The 18,084-nt window shown below is 39.5% G+C and overlaps 1 protein-coding gene across 1 annotated transcript in view; it reads right to left on the reverse strand.

Moving 5' to 3' along the window:
* Positions 1–467: 467 nt before the first annotated feature.
* Positions 468–18,084, reverse strand: part of LOC134620337 (NACHT, LRR and PYD domains-containing protein 3-like) — a 30,614-nt gene continuing 12,997 nt past the window's right edge. Inside the window, exons 3-11 of the mRNA XM_063466465.1 lie at positions 14,041–14,166; positions 13,840–13,956; positions 12,750–12,828; positions 12,370–12,598; positions 10,413–12,198; positions 9,885–10,058; positions 6,836–6,997; positions 2,279–2,325; positions 468–2,103 (exon numbers count right to left, since the gene is read on the reverse strand). Of these exons, the coding sequence (XP_063322535.1) occupies positions 1,559–2,103; positions 2,279–2,325; positions 6,836–6,997; positions 9,885–10,058; positions 10,413–12,198; positions 12,370–12,598; positions 12,750–12,828; positions 13,840–13,956; positions 14,041–14,117 (3,216 nt within the window). The 5' untranslated portion in view covers positions 14,118–14,166 and the 3' untranslated portion in view covers positions 468–1,558. The remainder of the gene's footprint in view (positions 2,104–2,278; positions 2,326–6,835; positions 6,998–9,884; positions 10,059–10,412; positions 12,199–12,369; positions 12,599–12,749; positions 12,829–13,839; positions 13,957–14,040; positions 14,167–18,084) is intronic.

The following is an 18,084-nucleotide window of genomic DNA, read 5'->3' on the forward strand; positions in this document are numbered from 1 at the left end:
GGAACCACCCCCTACCCTCCGCCTCATGATGCTTAATCAACGTAATTGACTTTAATTTCATGCATGTGTAAAACAAATTCACAGAAACCAAGTATTTTTCTACAATAATTAAATAGATTCAACATTTTTCTTCAACAGAATTGCAGACTGCACAGATGGTACCTTCCCAAAGGAAAAAGTACTATAGCTTACTAGGGTATATATTAAACTTAATAGTTACTATATACAATAATGGACTTCTATACATTTTACATCAGATGAAAACTTTGGTTGTAAGATTCAGATAATTATTTATTAAAAGCGAGACATTTTAAATGAGAATAAGAAAGAAAATTATTTCTTTGTGCCCCCCTTTCCCTGTTAATGCCCTATCGGCCCCCCTGGCAAAACTTTGCTAGACCCGCCCCTGCACAGTTACCATCCGTCAGCTACGTAGAAAAGGATCCTGATGTAGATAGTAATATTAAATAAATTATAACAACAGCTTATCAAGATTAAACGTGCTGTTATTGTTTATCTGCTGGTTTTCTGGTGCAAAGTGGGCGATAAACAAAAAAGAGTGACGGGACTCGAGACAGAAAAGCCGATCAGCTGATCATTGATCAGTTTCATGATTGAAGTAGCAACAGGAGAGGGAGGGGGAGAGAAGAAGAGACAGTCGGTCCATATATCGGTTGTTAAGCTTAACGTGAGAATGCTTTACAAACATTCAGAGATGAACTTACACACTTGCTTTGCTTCTCTGGGATACCTTTCTCTGAGATGAAATGGCGGTTTGGTAGCAAGGCTCCAAATGCTCAACCAGACCGCCGACAGGTCTCGCACGCCACAGCCACTCTATCACGTGACGCACACTGCTCCGACATGCTAAGGTCATGAGCTGGTTTACACCATGTTGCAGGTTTTGTGAGGTGCTTTTGTGATAGTTAATGGATCGGATTACATTTTTTATTTCTCTCCAGTATTCGATCCAGTAATTTAGGTCAGTATTGGACCGATACCGATACGTAATATCGGATCGGTCCATCCCTAGTATAAGATCATATCTGTTTTTTCTGCTGATCAAACAGGAAAGTCAAACTGTAACGTGCAGGCTAGTCAGACAGTTTTATTTTTAGATTGGAAACCGAATAGGCTTACAATAAAAGTAGAAAACTGGAACCCAGGAAGACAAAATAATGATTCAGCAATGTACAAAGCTGGGAACTAATACATTTTTAACTGTTTTCTAAAGGATCATTTAAAGCCATTGCAGGCAAGCTAAAGTCTAGCTATCGCTTCATCATTCTAACAGCAAAAGTAAAAATCACAATGACCCTGGATGCTCATTAAACTTGGAACCATAGACAATAATGTGTGAATGTCTCTGAGCAGTTTGTAAATTCATCTTTTGGGTAACTGCTGTTCAGTGATTCCATCATTTAGCACAGTATAAAACATCAACTGACTGGATCCATGAATCAGAAAACGTGTTTCTGAGTGAAAGAGACAGACATGTACAGACTATCTGTTCAAGAGTCAGTGTTTCTCTAACAGGCGGACACTCTTTACACTCAACTCAGCACAGAGTCACTGAGGAACCAGGAAACCAGACTGTAAATCCAGGATAAAGATGTTCAGTGAATGTGGTGTTGAAGGTGTGGAGGTGGATGAGAGTGTCAGAGGAGACTCTGTAGAAGGACAGAGTGCCAGCAGGACAGTCCACATACACTGCTACTCTGTTAGAGACAGAGGAGGAGGAGGAGGAGGGGGGGTACAGATATGTTTCTCTGTTACCGTGAACGACAGAGTAACCCTTAACATCAGAGGAGAACAGACTCCAGGACTGATCATTCCTTCCAAACACACAGTCTTTACTGTCTCCTTTTCTTCGGATTGTTCCATAGCTCACCGATATTTGAACCTCTACTTTCCACTCGACCTCCCAGTAACAGCGACCAGTCAGACCATCTTTACACAGCAGCTGAGGATACTGGTAATCAAATCTGTCTGGATGATCAGGATGTGACTGAACCTCCTCAACATGTGTCACCTTCCTGTTGTTGTCAGACCATTTGAGATTTCTGTTTACTGTGTTTTTGTCGATTGTGAGTTGACAGGAATCTGATGGAGAGAACAAACACAATCCAGCTGCAGTTATTGATCCATCATCTGTTCATTGATTGACACTTTGATGATGACTCCTGACATCAGAGATGTGAATGAGTGATGTGACAGTTTGAAGATGGTTGAATGTGTGCTGCTTTGTTTTCATGAATCACATTAAAAACACACTTACACTTCCTCAGACCTGGTCTCAACCATTGTTCTCCAGCAGGCTCCACCCTGAAAGGAGGAGGGGGTCAGACCAGCACAGTCTCTTTCAGCATGCACACATAGACATTACATCTCATATACATACTGTTAGACCCTGATGAATGAATATTTGGCCACATACACTTTAATCAATACATGGATGAAATTACTGATGATTTCGACTGATCCTGGATAGAAATACACATAGATATAGAAACGATTTAATGCCACGCTGAAGAAAGACTACTAGTTACAGCAGCATACAGGACAGAAAAAAGTGAATTAGAGATATATTAGAAAAGTAAAAACAGAAAAAGGTAAATAATGGGGCTCTATGGGTGTAGGTGACTGGGCAGGACAAAGCTGGCCCTCTTTACCAGTCTACCAGTTTGTGGTTTCGAAACAGTCCCTCAGCATCTCATTGGGTTCTGTCAGGTCGCATATTTTAACAATTTTGCTGAATTTCTTCAGGGTGAAATGATGTGGATTCAGGCTTTTAGAAATCCACCACACCCCCTCCGACCAGATCTACAGACTTCACTGCTGATGGTGTTTTATTCACCTTGGGGATGTAGTCTGAAGCAAATGTTGGAAGCTGTGATCTGAAAGGCTGTGTGGGGATGGGTGGTGGCATGGGAATCGATGTGTGGAGTTGCTTATTATCAAGTCAGTCTGATTGACATTTCTAGATTAAATAACTCTGTGAGTTAGTGTAATGTTCATCTGAAGTGAAATTAGTCTGTGGAAATGGAAGGTTTCTTTGTAATGATGTAATTAATTCATAATTCATTAATATTAAGTTGCAATTCATGGGACCACAGGGCCCAGCCTTTGCTCCACATGCGCATCAGTGAGCCTTGGTCACTCATGACCCGGTCACTGATTTACCACTGTTCCCTGGACCACTTTTTATAGATACTGACCACTGCAGACTGGGAACACATAATAAGAGCTGCAGGTTTGAAAATGCTCTGGTCCAGTCGTCCAGCCATCACAATTTGGCCATTGTCAAACTCACTCAAATCTTTAAATTTGCCCATTTTTCCTGCTTCTAACTCAATGTTGAGGACAAAGTATTCACTTGCTCCCTAATGTATCCCACCAACTAACAGGCTAGTGTTATTCATTTTAGCTGTTAGTGGTCATAATGTTATGCCTGATCTGTGTATAAACAGTATGCAAAATAGACTGTTCAATGTGAGTGAAGTTAACACTTGGATTTTCTGTCACTGTTTTCTGAATTACTGTGGACACATGGCACTGTGCATCAACATGATGCACACCAGTTTTCAACTGAACAGGGCAGAATATTGAACTCAGAACCTCTGCTTTCAAAGAATAGGTATGTTGAGTGACACCCTTTTAAGCAAGGGATTTCACAAGCTGGAATACTTTACTCTCCTCTGAACTATTCAACATGTTTTGAGCAGAGAGACTGTAACAGAACGCAGAGCACAGACTTTGACAGAAGGCATCAAAGGCACAGGTGTTCATGAAACAGTGTTGTCCTTTGCCAAGTTTGACTGGCCGTTGATTATTTCCATTTTTAACAGCCCTAGCTTTACTTTTTTCTGTTTTTACAGCTGGATCTGAGTGGAGCCATTCAGGACCAGGGGAGAAGTATGAAGTCAATTTCCTCTTCTTTGGTGGGACTGCAAGACCTCTCCAGTTTTCCAAAGCTGCTGTTTCTTCTATGTCCATGTTTGTGTCAATTTTGGGCTCCTGAGAGGTGTTATCATCCATTTTCACAAAGGCCTGGTGTGGATTCTGAAGCTTTACTTTACCATCCTGTCCAGCAACTTCTGCTTCTTTTCGTATTTGTTTTGCAGAACAAATCCGCATGTTGCCTTCAATGAAAGCAAGATGACGTGCAATGAATTTATCTATCCTAAAAGGGAGATTTTCATGCTTGAACAGGCAATGTTTAATGTTCTTGAACTCTGTTCAACATTAGATGAAGTTGCAGTGAGTTTGCTCTGAAATAGGGGAACAATTACTCTAGTCCAGAGTGGTGGGTATCCGCCCAATCTTATTAGGTGTGGGACTAGCTCAGGTGATCGAGACAATATGCACTAACTTCAGCATGGCACCTGCTCTCCTCACAAATATCTGCCACCCACTGCCTTAAGTCAGTGGGTATTTCTGTGCATGGATCCAATCTAATGTCTTCTTCTTCCTCATCATTAGAAACAAACATAGTCTCATCTGCAATTTTTCTTTTGAGATTTGATTAGGACACTTCTGACACAATGGGGTTTTCAAAACTGTTGTTGCCTTCTGTCTCACTTAAAACCACAATAGCAATGCTGCGTGTTAGGACCTTTTCTTTCTCCAAGGATTGGGACTTGACAAGTTGTGCCATTGATCGCAAGTCTTTTACCTGATGAGGCTTTTTTTCTCAAACAGCCCCACTGGCAAATCATTTTGATGAAGTGTGCCACTTCCACTCCGATGAAACATGGTGGTAGTTTGTAGGATTTTTTCTGAAGCAAGACACCAGCGTATTCATTAATGTAGCTCTTCAAATCTGAACGATGTGTTAAAGCCTTCACTAAAGCACCAAGTAAAGCTAAAGAGAAACCACAAATGGCCTCTTTTGGGATTGGTGCTCCAGCACGAATCCATTCTGTTAACCATCTTGTGATTGCCTGGATATCATGTCTCTCTGACAACATTTGCACCACTGGGACGTGAGAGTTGTAGCTTCCTGTTAAAACACCTTGATATAGGAAGATATTTCCAGGCAAACCATTAGGCCTGAGAAGCTTTTTTACAACTCAGCCAGTTGCATCAAAGGCAACTATGGGGTGCTTCACTGTCTTGTACATTAGCATTTGAGTTTGACTCCAGTAGTGACAGAAGAACTTGTCTAATCTAATGTCTCCAATGTTTCCACTGTGAGGAGAACTGTATTTTAATGAGTGGAGTGACAGTATTGGGTTTTTATGAGCCACTTCTAGTTGATTTTGTTTGTGTTTGGCTTTGTGCAGCATGGTCAAATGTGGTAGATGGCTTGGATCTGGATCACCAGTGTCCATCAGCTTTGCTGCCTCTGATGCTCTCCACACATGGGGCTGCAGTCTTCCTTCACAAAGTTCTTTTGTTACTTGTGCCCACAGACTTCTGGACATGGCTGTCTCAGAAAAGCCAGTGTGCAGTGTGCATCTGTGTTTGCCATTACACACTTCATCACCATTGGGCAGTGAATTTCAGGTTCTGTCATTTTAATGAAACAAGATACAGTTGTGGGGTACACCTTGGCTCGTTTAAAAGTAATGGTGCATGTACTTTTAATCTCTTTCCAGATTCTCTGGCTTACTACATGAGTCCATGTACCTGGCTTCAAAATGGTGTATTTCCTTTTTTTTTTGGAAAGTATTCTTTTTGTATGTGACTTCATCTGGAATCCTATGTATCCACTGTTTAAATGGGAGCTCCACATTGAAAGTCTTGCAATCTTTGTTTTGAAAAGGAGAGCTACTTGGCTCAAAAGCATTGTCATTGCTGTCTGTGTCAGTCTCTTTTCATTACTGTAATCCAGAGCAGCCCATACACTGTGTCTGTTTAATTTAACAAAATTGTAAAGTGCTTTTGGTGTCATCTTTTCACCAAGTTCTTTGCACAGATTTTGCCATATGTCATCACTTGGAGATGAAATGTTTACATTTTCTTTTAATGAGTGCTTGTTTGGAAGCACAAAGGACTTCAAACACTGCAGTTTTGTTCACTGATTTCTTTGGCATCTGTTAAGCTAAATTAAAAAATATATTATATTACTGCTTTAATTTGGTTATAACTATAGTTCAAATCTTTAAGTGGAAATAAAATTACTTACTTTGATGCACTGCTTTGAAATAGTGAATTGAAGTGTTGATGATTGCTGTTGATCATATCTAGTTTAAAATGCTGATTAGATAGCATCTGTGCCAATTTTAAATTCCTGTTTTGTTCAGTTAAGGATTTCAGTTCAGTTTATTTAATTTAATTTAACTTTTTATTTTTGTGTTGCTTTAAATAACATTATTCTATGTTGTGCACTAATTTAGAAAAACACTGCCTTTTGTTCATAAAAAGTGCTATGAATAAAAAGGTTTTTTTTTTTTAAATTCTGCAAGCTTGCATGCTCTAAAATGTACAGAAAAAATGCCTGGTGGTTGTCAGGTTCTACCAGAGTTTTGATTATAAACCTTTACTAATGATTTATTTTTGATCAAGCCAGGCTGAAGGTTTCCCCTGCGTACAGTCTTTCTGCTAGGATAAACAGGCCCTAAACCTGTTTCTATACAAAGAATACAGAAATACTGAAAATGAGTTAATAGTTAAACCTACAGAGATCAAAATCATGAATAAATGGTGCCCACCTACATAAATACCTCTTTTCATTGTTCAATTAGACTGGTGTTTTTGTTGTAAGCAAAGGAAAGATTGTTCTCAGTGTGTTATTGTCCATGTCACATCTACATGAAACAAACAAGAGCTGAGTGAAGTACACAGAAAATGTTTCCAGCTCTTTCTCCTCTATCAGATATTCTTTCCATACCTGAGAGTGTCCAGTCTCAAGTGTTGATCCTTTAGCAGCTTCATTCCTGAGTCTCCAGGATGGTTGTAGCTCAGGTCCAGCTCTCTCAGATTTGAGGGGTTGGAGGTCAGAGCTGAAGCTATAGAAGCACAGCCTTCCTCTGTGATCAGACAGCCTGAAAGACTGCAAACACACAAAATAACAATCCTTCTGTGAACACTTTATTTTAAAAGTTTGTTTTTTTTAATTAAAAGAAAAACCCCCATATCCATATTCATTTCCATCCTCCTGTATGGAGAAATTAGTTACATGCATCGCTCAGGTGTGATTCTTCATCAAAAATAATCTTCAAATCTGGAAGGCTCCATTCGACGAACTCTGACCTTTAGATTTTGCTATAGATTTTCAGTTGGATTCAGTTTGGGTGATTGGCTGGGCCAATCTTTACTTTCTTTCTCTGAAACCAATTGAGAGTTTCCTTGACTGAAACATCCACCCTCATTTCATTTTCATCATCCTGGTAGATGGCAACAGATTTTTATCAAGAATGTCTCGTTGCATTTTTCCAGTCATCCTTCCTTCAATTATATGAAGCATGCAAGTGCCCTGTGCTGAAAAATACCAATACACTATGATGTTCCCACATCCAAACGTCACTGCTGGTGTTTTGGGGTGAAATGCAGTGAAATACTATGGCATCCAAAGATTTTAATTTTGGTCCAATCTGAACAGACTATATTCTCCTAGTATTTCACAGGCTTGTCTAAATATTTTTCAGCAAACTTTAAATCATGGTGTTTCTTCAGTAATGGAGTCTTGCATGATCAGAGTGCTAATAGGCCATGGTGGCTACGTGAATTACTTATACTTTTCTTAGCAACAATTATACCTGCTGTTTCCAGGTCTTTCAGTAGCTCCTCACAAGTGGTTCTTGGATCTTGGATAATTCTTTTCACTTGTCTGTCTGGCATTTGTGGGGAGCACCTGGTCATTGTCAGTTTATTTTGAAATTATGTTCTTTCTACTTCTGGATTATGACGCCAACAGAGCTCACTGGAACCTTCAGTAGTTTAGAAATTCTTCTGTAGCCTATACCATCAGTATGCTTTGCAGCAATTGTGAAGGTCTTGAGAGAGCTCACCAGTTGTACACATAGTGATATTTTTCTTGTGTGACACCTTGGTTATGAGACACATTTTTATAGGCCATCAGTTGTGACCATGACAAATCATATTAATTTGCACTGAGTGGAAAGATTGCTTTTCTAATTACCATGATGTTCCATGCCTTTTTAAACCTCCTTTGCTTCATATTCTCAATACTTTTTCCCTGTATCATTTCTCACTGTCACACATAATTAATGGCCATCTATGGTTTGATTTCTTTGTTTGTTACTGACATCTGGTGATAATTTCATATCAACAGCACCAAATAGAAATATATTTACTTAGAAAGTTGGTGATGTGTTATTGCTTATTTTTGCTGTTGTAAATGAGAAGTTGTTGCTCTGGAGATAGCAGGAAGCCACTGATGAAAAGTCAATATGGATGAAATATGATCTCTCTCTTTCTAGTCACTCTTAGTACTCCCACTGGAAGGTTTTGCTTAAGCTAAAGACTCTTCAGGGAGCTTTTTAAGCAGTTTAACCTCAAAGCAATAAATGCTACCCATCAGCACTACTCTGAGACTTTGTTTCTAATTCTAGAAACATTAAACAGAGCATTCCCAGTTATTTGTTAAATGTGCACATCAAAGAACATATCCTTAAAAAAGTGTATTCAAGTTTCATGACAGTGTTACCAGAAGCTGAGGTAATGGCATCTAGAATAAGTATAAATTAAAAAAAAAGAAATTAATACATTCTTAAACATCAAGTTAAAGGTAGTCACCCTCGTGCTAAATACTCACTCAATTTCAGATTTTTATTTTTCGGTTGTAACTTCAGTAACAAATTCAAACTATTGCAAAGGCAATAAGTTAAACCCTTGTGAGCTGAGAAACGATTTATGATTATTTGATTTAAAATGATATCGGAACAGGCCTTGCATTATCATAAAAGGGGTGACTGGATATATTACTTTGATTTGTAGACTGTGGCAAACTTGTGACAAAAATAATTAGGCCCGGAGAACAGTTAATACTTGATGTGTTTGTGATGTTCGTTTTATATTTAAGGTAAAGGGGTTTATTATATTGTTATTATATTATTATATTTATTATAGGAAACAACTCAGAGTTAGCATTTGTGTTTTTTTTCTGACAAAAGGATGTGTTGGATGCAATGGATTGTGAGTCAAGAATAAATGTACTTATAGGACTGAGGAATAAGAAGGAAACTTTGAAATGAATTTGTCTTCGTTTATTAATATGGGTTCTGCTCAGTGTTTAACTCAGTCTAATCCTCATGTGTTATCCATCCATGAGGTTTCAATACTATTAACAAGACAATCTACCTGTGTGAAAGTAAAGTTTAGGTAGCGTCTATAAATTGTGGTGACACATGGCATCGAAGAAAAACAAAGTAAAATCACTTCCATCTAATTGAGATTTGCAGGGCGTGAAGTGTATCACAGTCGACATTAATTGCTGTGACGTTAAATTCCCAATACTCTCATTTTGAGAAATCAACCTTTGAAAGTCCATCCATCCATCCATTCGCTTCTGCTTATTCTTTTCAGGGTCGTGGGGGGGATGGAGCCTATCCCAGCTGTCTTAGGGCGAGAGGCGGGGTACACCCTGGACAGGTCACAAGTCTGTCGCAGGGCTACCACATAGACATAGACAACCATTCGCACTCACAATCACTCCCACATTCACACCTGTGAACAATTTTCCAATTAACCTATCCCCACTAAGTGAATGTCTATGGACTGTAGGAGGAAGCCGGAGGACCCAGGGAAAACATGCAAACTCCACACAGAAAGACTTTAAAAATATATATATTTTTCTCAGACAATAATCCAACCAAATTTAATTCAAACTGACTAAAGAATTCTGTACAGGTAGTGGCTTATGCATTAATATGATTCAGATTTTAAGTGGTAATCAGTGTAAAAGCCTGAAACCTGACCTGAGAGTTTCCAGTTTCCAGTATGGACTCTTGAGGCCAACAGACAAAAGCTTCACTCCTGAATCCCGCAAGTTGTTGTTACTCAGGTCCAGCTCTCTCAGACTAACGGGCGGGGAACTGAGAAGTGAGGACAGAGCATCACAGCTTCTCTCTGAGAGGTCACAGCCACTCAGTCTGAAAACAATGATAATAGTGGTTAAATTAAATCACTTAATATTGAGCGTATTAAAGAAAAACAGAGTGTGCACTACAGTTCTTGGTTATTTAAAATAAATTAAAACATGTCTCAGATTTGTCAAATATAAAACACCTTAAATTTGCCCAGTAAAAACACAACTATGCCTATATAATTAAATCGAAACCAGTGAGGAGCTGGTAGATTTAGTCATACTTGTGTAGTACCCACTGGCACAGGCACACTAGGCACAGTCTGTGTTTTGTTTTCTTTTTTTCCTTTTTTTGTTCTGTTTTGTTCAGGTAAGTAGAATAAACATTTTAAACAGACACAGATGAGTCCATTTTACTTACAGAGCCTTGTTGGAGGCTTTGACCACAGGCAGCAGCCTTAGAAGAGCCTTCTCTGAAGCAGAGTATTTCTTCAGGTCAAACACATTCATATCTTTTTCTGATGACAATAAGATGAAGACCAGAGCTGACCACTGAGCAGGAGACAGTTTATCTGCAGAGAGATGTCCCGATCTCAGGGACTGTTGGATCTCCTCCACTAGAGAACAATCATTCAGTTCATTCAAACAGTGGAACAGATTGATATTTTTCTCTGCAGACAGATTCTCACTGAGCTTCTTCTTGATATACTGAACTGTTCCCTGATTGGTCTGTGAGCTACTTCCTGTCTGTGTCAGCAGGCCTCGTAGTAGAGTCTGATTGGTCTGAAGTGAAAGACCCAGGAGGAAACGGAGGAACAAGTCCAAGTGTCCATTTGGACTCTGTAAGGCCTTGTCCACAGCACTCTCATAGAAGTATTCATCTGTTTCAGACTGATACGATGATTTTTGTTGCTCGTCCAGCAGATTAACTCCAGAGTTAATAACTGTCAGGTGGACATGAAGAGCAGCCAGAAACTCCTGAACGCTCAGATGAACAAAGCAGAACACCTTGTCCTGGTACATTCCTCTTTCCTCTATAAAGATCTGTGTGAACACTCCTGAGTACACTGAGGCTGCTCTGATATCGATGCCACACTCTGTCAGGTCTGATTCATAGAAGATCAGGTTTCCTTTCTGCAGCTGCTCAAAAGCCAGTTTTCCCAGAGCCTCAATCATCTTCCTGCTCTCTGGACTCCAGTGTGGATCTGTCTCAGATCCTCCATCATATTTGACCTTCTTCACTTTGGCCTGAACCACCAGGAAGTGGATGTACATCTCAGTCATTGTCTTGGGCAGCTGTCCTTTCTCTTTGGTTTTCATCACATCCTCCAGAACTGTAGCAATGATCCAGCAGAAGACTGGGATGTGGCACATGATGTGGACACTTCTTGATGTCTTGATGTGGGAGAATATCCTGCTGGCCTGCTGTTCATCTCTGAATCTTTTCCTGAAGTATTCCTCCTTCTGTGAGTCATTGAACCCCCTGATCTCTGTTACAATGTCAACACATTCTGGAGGGATCTGATTGGCTGCTGCAGGTCGTGTGGTTATCCAGAGGTGAGCAGAGGGAAGAAGATTCCCCCTAATGAGGTTAATCAACAGCACATCCACTGTGGTGGACTTTCTAGGGTCAGTTAGGATTGTAGCTTTGTGGAAGTCCAGATGAAGTCGACACTCATCCAGACTATCTAAGATAAAAACAACCTGGAAGTCTTCAAAGCTGCAGATTCCTGCTTCTTTGGTTTCAGTAAAGAAGTGATGAACAAGTTCCACCAGGCTGAACTTTTCCTCTTTAAGCACATTCAGCTCTCTGAAAGTGAATGGAAATATGAGCTGGATGTCCTGGTTGGCTTTGTCTTCAGCCCAGTCCAGAGTGAACTTCTGTGTTAGGACTGTTTTCCCAATGCCAGCCACTCCCTTTGTCAGCACTGTCCTGACTGGTTGTTCTCTTCCAAGTGAGGCTTTAAAGATGTCTTCTTGTCTGATTGTTGTTTCTGGTCTGTCTGGTTTCCTGGATGCTGTTTGAATCTGTCTGACCTCATGTTCATCATTGACCTCTGCAGTCCCTCCCTCTGTGATGTAGAGCTCTGTGTAGATCTGATTCAGAAGGGTTGGGTTTCCTGCTCTAGCAACCCCCTCAAACACACACTGGAACTTATTCTTCAGAGAAGATTTGAGTTCATGTCGAATATCTGGAGCAAATATTTCTGAGAACACACAATAAATACATATAATGATGGAATTATTATTTAGTAAATACACTTACATTTTTCTTGCCTAAAGAATAGGTTTTTGAATCTATTGTTGGTCCATTTCTTGAGACATCCTTAAATTTCCCATTTATGCAGCAGCTTAAATCTTTAAATACATCCTCTTACTGCTCTGCAGACAGTCAGCCAGTTCCTCCTGCCTCATTCTCCTGAGGAAGTGCAGTGTGATTTTCACAAATGCTTCTCTGCTGTTTTTGTTCTCCTCTTTATCTTCACCCTCCAAGACCTCCTCATCCTCTTTCTGGCTCCCTAAGGATTCTGGGTAATCTGAACTTAGAATTTTCTGGATCTCCTTCAGCTCATTCTTCACAAAAGTGATGATGTTGTCCTCCAGTAGCTGGAACAGAAGATGATATGAATAATCCAGCCAGACTGAAATCATTGACCAAAACCTCAGATGATGGACACATTAACAATTCAGTGGTCTATAAAGTGCAGAATGGAGTAAACAGAACAGATGTAAGAGCAGTTGTTCTGCATGTACAGACCATAAATACAGAGTCCAAATGTGTTTGATGGTGCTTGGCAGGTTGATCAATGGGAACCTTTGAACTCTCCTGGTCCACTCTATGAAGGAATCATAAAGAATTATTTCACATTATGACTTTCCACACAGAGATAAATACAAATTAAAAGACACAAGATATGCTTTGCTGTTTGTCTTGGTGTCAAACTGAGAATCTTCTCTCTGACATTTGAGAAGATCAGATCAGGTGACAAGTATGAAGAGTTTTGTTTTGGATTTTGTTTATTTTCATTTTTATGTTTCGGACTAGTCAGGTCTTAAATTTTAAAGCCAAAATGATAAATTTATCTTAACCCCTCTATGAAGTATATCCCATGAGATCAAGTACTTTGTGAACATTCTTCCCAGAGTTTGTCATCCATCTTCATTATTGTCCTTTTTGATAGGTTTTTGTGGCTGATGTTAACTCAGAGTTAGAAATCATGGCTGTTATGCTTGTCTTAAAGAAAGAAATAATTAATTAATCTACTTGACATTTTTATGAATTAAAAATGGGTTACGCTCCCAAAATAAACCATATATCTCACTAACTAGGAATTTCTTTAGTATCAAACAATTTACACGATCAAAAGAGCCATAACTCATCACAATAACCAGGTGAACCTCTTATAAAATAAAAAGTATAAAAACGAAAACTTTCTAAACTAACCATTAGTACTAATTAGCTTGCAAAACAAACGCTCTTCTTTAAAAGGTGTTCATATAGTAGTATAACATATGATATAAATGTACTTAAAACGTATAAATAGGTCAGCACAAATCCAGTACATAGGTACAAACATCTATCATAATAATTCCCACTCCAACTTCATGGCCTTCCAGTGTATTTAGGTCAATTGTGTTAATACAATGTGTAAAAAGTACGCTCACTATAGAAACACATCCTACAAATACTCATTCTTCTAATCTTTGAATGCTGTATTTATGAAAAAAAAAAACCTCCAAAAACACAAAGCTTTACATATGAACATAGAAATGTGTGTGAAAAAGAGCTGAGCTGGCATTAAACATAATGTAAACATTTTAAGAAACAGCATTTAGTGACACATTACCTCTCTGCAGCAGAAGAATGTTCTTTGAAATCAACATTAAAATTCTTTGACTCATCACTTTTTAAGGACACACAGCTGGTTTCAGGTTGATGTTTACGTTTAGTTCCTTGTTTCTTCCTGTGAATAATGATGGAGCAGTGATGTGAGTGCTGAGCTGTGACATGGAGACGAGTCATGGACAGTTAGAGATGGTCATCTCACCTCTGAGCTTTGGTCTGGCTCTCTTTGGCTCTTTTAGAGGGAGGGACTCCCTCCTCTCTGTCCTCACACTGATCCATGCTGCTGAATTCACATCCACATCAGCTCACACACACTTTCTACCTTCACCTGCAGAGGAAACACAAATCATTCATGTGCACATCAACTGAAATCCTCTTTTCCATCATGTGTGCTGTCCAAATATCAGCTGCTTCTTTCCTGCTTCATCTCAGTGTCAGCTGAATGCAGTCAGACAGCAGTGTGAGGCAGAGGAAGCTGCCATCAGCTGCTCTACTTCTACTATCAGTCCACTAGATGGAGCCATAAAACACACATGATGCATTCACTGACACACACTAATTCACTGTGACTGGAAGTTTCAGTCCATTAAGCCTCCACTCATCTGCATTGTACCCCCCACCCCCACCACCACCACCTGGAGCCAGGAGGGTTTTCTCACTGAGGCTAGCCTTCCTGTCGTGTTTGGGTCAAATCTGACCAATTTATAACTTAAAACACTCATAAATATTGTGTTTTACATCTGATTACCCACTGAACGACCTACTGAACTAAATTTGTTGGTGAAAAATGTTTGCTATGCTAATTTAAGAGCTGTTGAAATAGACCAGTCAACACTAAAGTAAGGGGTGGGATGTGAACGCCTCAGGAGGGCTAGATGCAGGAAACTCAGTCGCTTCCTTTGGCAGATCTAAATCTCATACTAAACCATTTCACTCTGGCTGAGTGAACAACTGGGGGACAGAAGAGATACTAGATGATGGATCTTCAAATTTCTTATCACTAGAATGTTGTGCATCTGGAGACAATGAAAAAAAGTGATGTCATAGAGCAAACTGCATTTAATTTTTGAAAGTGCTGAAGAAGAGTCTCCACTCCACACATGGGCTGTGTCCCAATTCAGGGTATGCACGCTTGAAGTACGCACACTACGCGTACTACGTACGGTGCGTACTACAAGTACGAGAAGTGCGGAAGTGAGAGGCTTGTGAAATGGGACGGTCTAGCCTTCATCGCGCTGTTCAGGTTGCCTAGCAACCATGATACTAACCGCGAGAAACGTGTCATACAGCTTTGTTTGACAGAAATGAAGGAGAAAAAATGTTCTGTTGGTCCTACATTTTTGTCATGACATCACTTTGATTAGTTGAGTATCTGAGGCTGAGACCACGGGACTGTAAAACATGATAGTTGGGCTTCATTTCTGTGCTGAACAGTCATTTCAAGATTAGTTAGTAAATAACAATCAGCTAATGTTGTTCATGAGACTAAAATCATCTCACTGTGGTAATGTTAATATAATATGGACAATATTATATGTATTGTCAGATTATATATATATATATATATATATATATATATATATATATATATATATATATATATATATATATATATATACATACATACATTACAGGATATATTACAGCAGTGAGCTTGATCTCTGGGTCAAAGATTAAAGTTGCAGTTATTTATATTGCCTATCACCTTAAATCTTCACTCAAAGACAAGTATCTTTGACAGTGTATATATAGATGTATTATATATAAGAGACAAATATTGTTCGTCTAATATGTTGGCATTATTACATTTGGCTCAATGCTTACATATATGTGTAAAAAGGAAAATGTACGAGCTGTGATAACTGTGTCTGATAGAATGAAGAGTAGACTGATATATAAATATTCCTTTATTGGGTGAGAAAATCAGACCATGTCATAACTGCTTTAAGTCATACAGAATAGATATCAGAGCCATAAACAGGCTGACTTCTGCTAAATGGGTCAAACTGGGCAGAAAGTAAACAAACACATAACATCCTTATAGAATATGATGGAACACTATAGATCAACTTACCTCAGAATATATAAAGCATATAAACAATTACAGCAATATGATGCAACAAACACAGCAGTGCTACTAATCCAAAATACTCAAAGCTTCATAGAACTGAAACAAACATTTATTTTTAGGTCCATTCTGCTGCTGATACATACTTTAGGTTTCTGAATATTAAACTTGTTGCTGCCTTTCATAGTGTGTAACTTGAAGGCCCTGAGTACTTTCTCCCACACTGAAAACACTGGAATGATAACATTATTTGAACATCACCTAATAAGACTGATTCAGGACAGATAATTAGTTATGTTAAACTTTCCTAGCAGTCCTTCACAAACAGGGAACAGTCTGTCTATTCTCTCTATCTGTCAGCTTCTTCCTCCTCCTCTTCGTCACACACTGCTGAGTTTGTCCTGGTGGATCATCAGGGGTGCAAAGCCTCACAGATGATGTGCAGCAGTGGGTCCCTCAGTCTGTCCTCACTCTGGACACTTGCAGTTGTCACACATGGAAATCAAATGTGTGATAAGCTGCAGGATTCAAACACAAGTGTAACTTATAAATACATGTTCATACTTTTATTCCACAATCAGAGAGAAAGAAACAGAGAGAGAGTGCAGGACAGACAGACAGGTGACAGTCTCAGGTGTATACACTGCTACAAAACAGCACAAGAGAAGGAGGATTTAGTGTTTGTGTTATTACGAGTGCTAAACAAGAAGAGTTCCCAGATGGTCCAGTGGACACATGTGTGACTCCTGTGATTAAAGCATCTTTCTTTCAGCTTAACGAGTGAACCGTCAGCTCGTTCAAACACACGTTAAAGTCCGTTTGGCTCGACACCACCGAACAGAGGCAGCAATATAACATAGCTAACATTAACAGTGCAGTGAATCCTGCTTGTGCCGTGATATTCAGGACTGCAAACCGAGCAGCATCACTGACTTTCAGCTTGTTGTGTTTGTGGATATATGACTGACTTTAATTATCCATAAAATCATCACATTCTCTGTAAGATTAAGGTCGACTATATATATATATATATAGAAGTACAGGCTTTAAAACCAAGTTAACGCTGAAAGTACAAACATCGCTAATGTCACATAACTTTGCCGACATGTGGCCAACAGTAATGTTTTAATGTTCTTAAACATTCGCACATAAATAAGTGACATAATATTCAGTACTTACTTTTGACAGTTCACTCTTCAGCCGCTCCCTTCTGCCGTATTTTGCGGCAAAATTATCCACACCCACCGCTGCGCTATGAATTGTGGGATATATGGGACCACGAAGCGTGCACCGGACCACGCTTGATATTTGGGGAAATCGACGGCGCATTTGGAGTACGCATTTGAAGTACACTTTGAATTGGGACAGCCGTCGTCGCGTGGCGGTGACGTATTCACACTTGAAATGCGTACTTCAAGCGTGCAGACCCTGAATTGGGACACAGCCATGGACTGACACACAGGTGAGCTACTTCCTGGAAGGAGTCAAGACTCCACCTGAAGCAGAACAGGAAGGAAGTGCTCAGCAGTAGCAGCAGACTTTAACGTGAAAAGTAAAGGTTCCCTCTTTTCTTCTTTTTCCATTTCCTCACTTTAAACATCTTCTCTGATTTTCCTGTAAATATCACTCTCCCAGGTGACAGAGGAACATCTGCCTCCTTTCCTTCCTGTTGGTATTGGATTAAATCTGCCCTTTGGGGGGGCGCTATGGAGCCGCGGACCAAGATGGCAACTTAAAGTGGTTGCTCCGTGTAACCTGCATTAAAAACCCAGAACAACCCAAAACTAGAAACTTAATAGACCCTGTGCACGAGAAAATGGTAACTTCCTGGTTTGAGACCGGATGTGGGGTTGTACATTTCCGGTAGCTTTACTTTGCGGTCAATCGCTACTGCGAAGATATACTCCAAAATCATGTCCAAAACTCGAAAACGGAAAGATCGCGTTAAGTTACAAAGAGCAGAAGGTGGGAACACTCACCACTGTTGTGTCATAAAAAATGTAATGATCAATTTTGACGTTTAAAGAGTTTAGATCGATCAGTTGTTTACATCACTCAACACAAGCAGAACTGCATTACAGAATCAGAAGACACATTGTCCACATTCAGAAGCACATCTCTGTATAGTGACTGGTCTTATGATTTAAACAGGCAAATGTTCAGCATTCAAACTACAGG

The sequence above is a fragment of the Pelmatolapia mariae genome, linkage group LG23 (genome assembly GCF_036321145.2).
Source record: "Pelmatolapia mariae isolate MD_Pm_ZW linkage group LG23, Pm_UMD_F_2, whole genome shotgun sequence".
Lineage (NCBI taxonomy): Eukaryota > Metazoa > Chordata > Actinopteri > Cichliformes > Cichlidae > Pelmatolapia > Pelmatolapia mariae.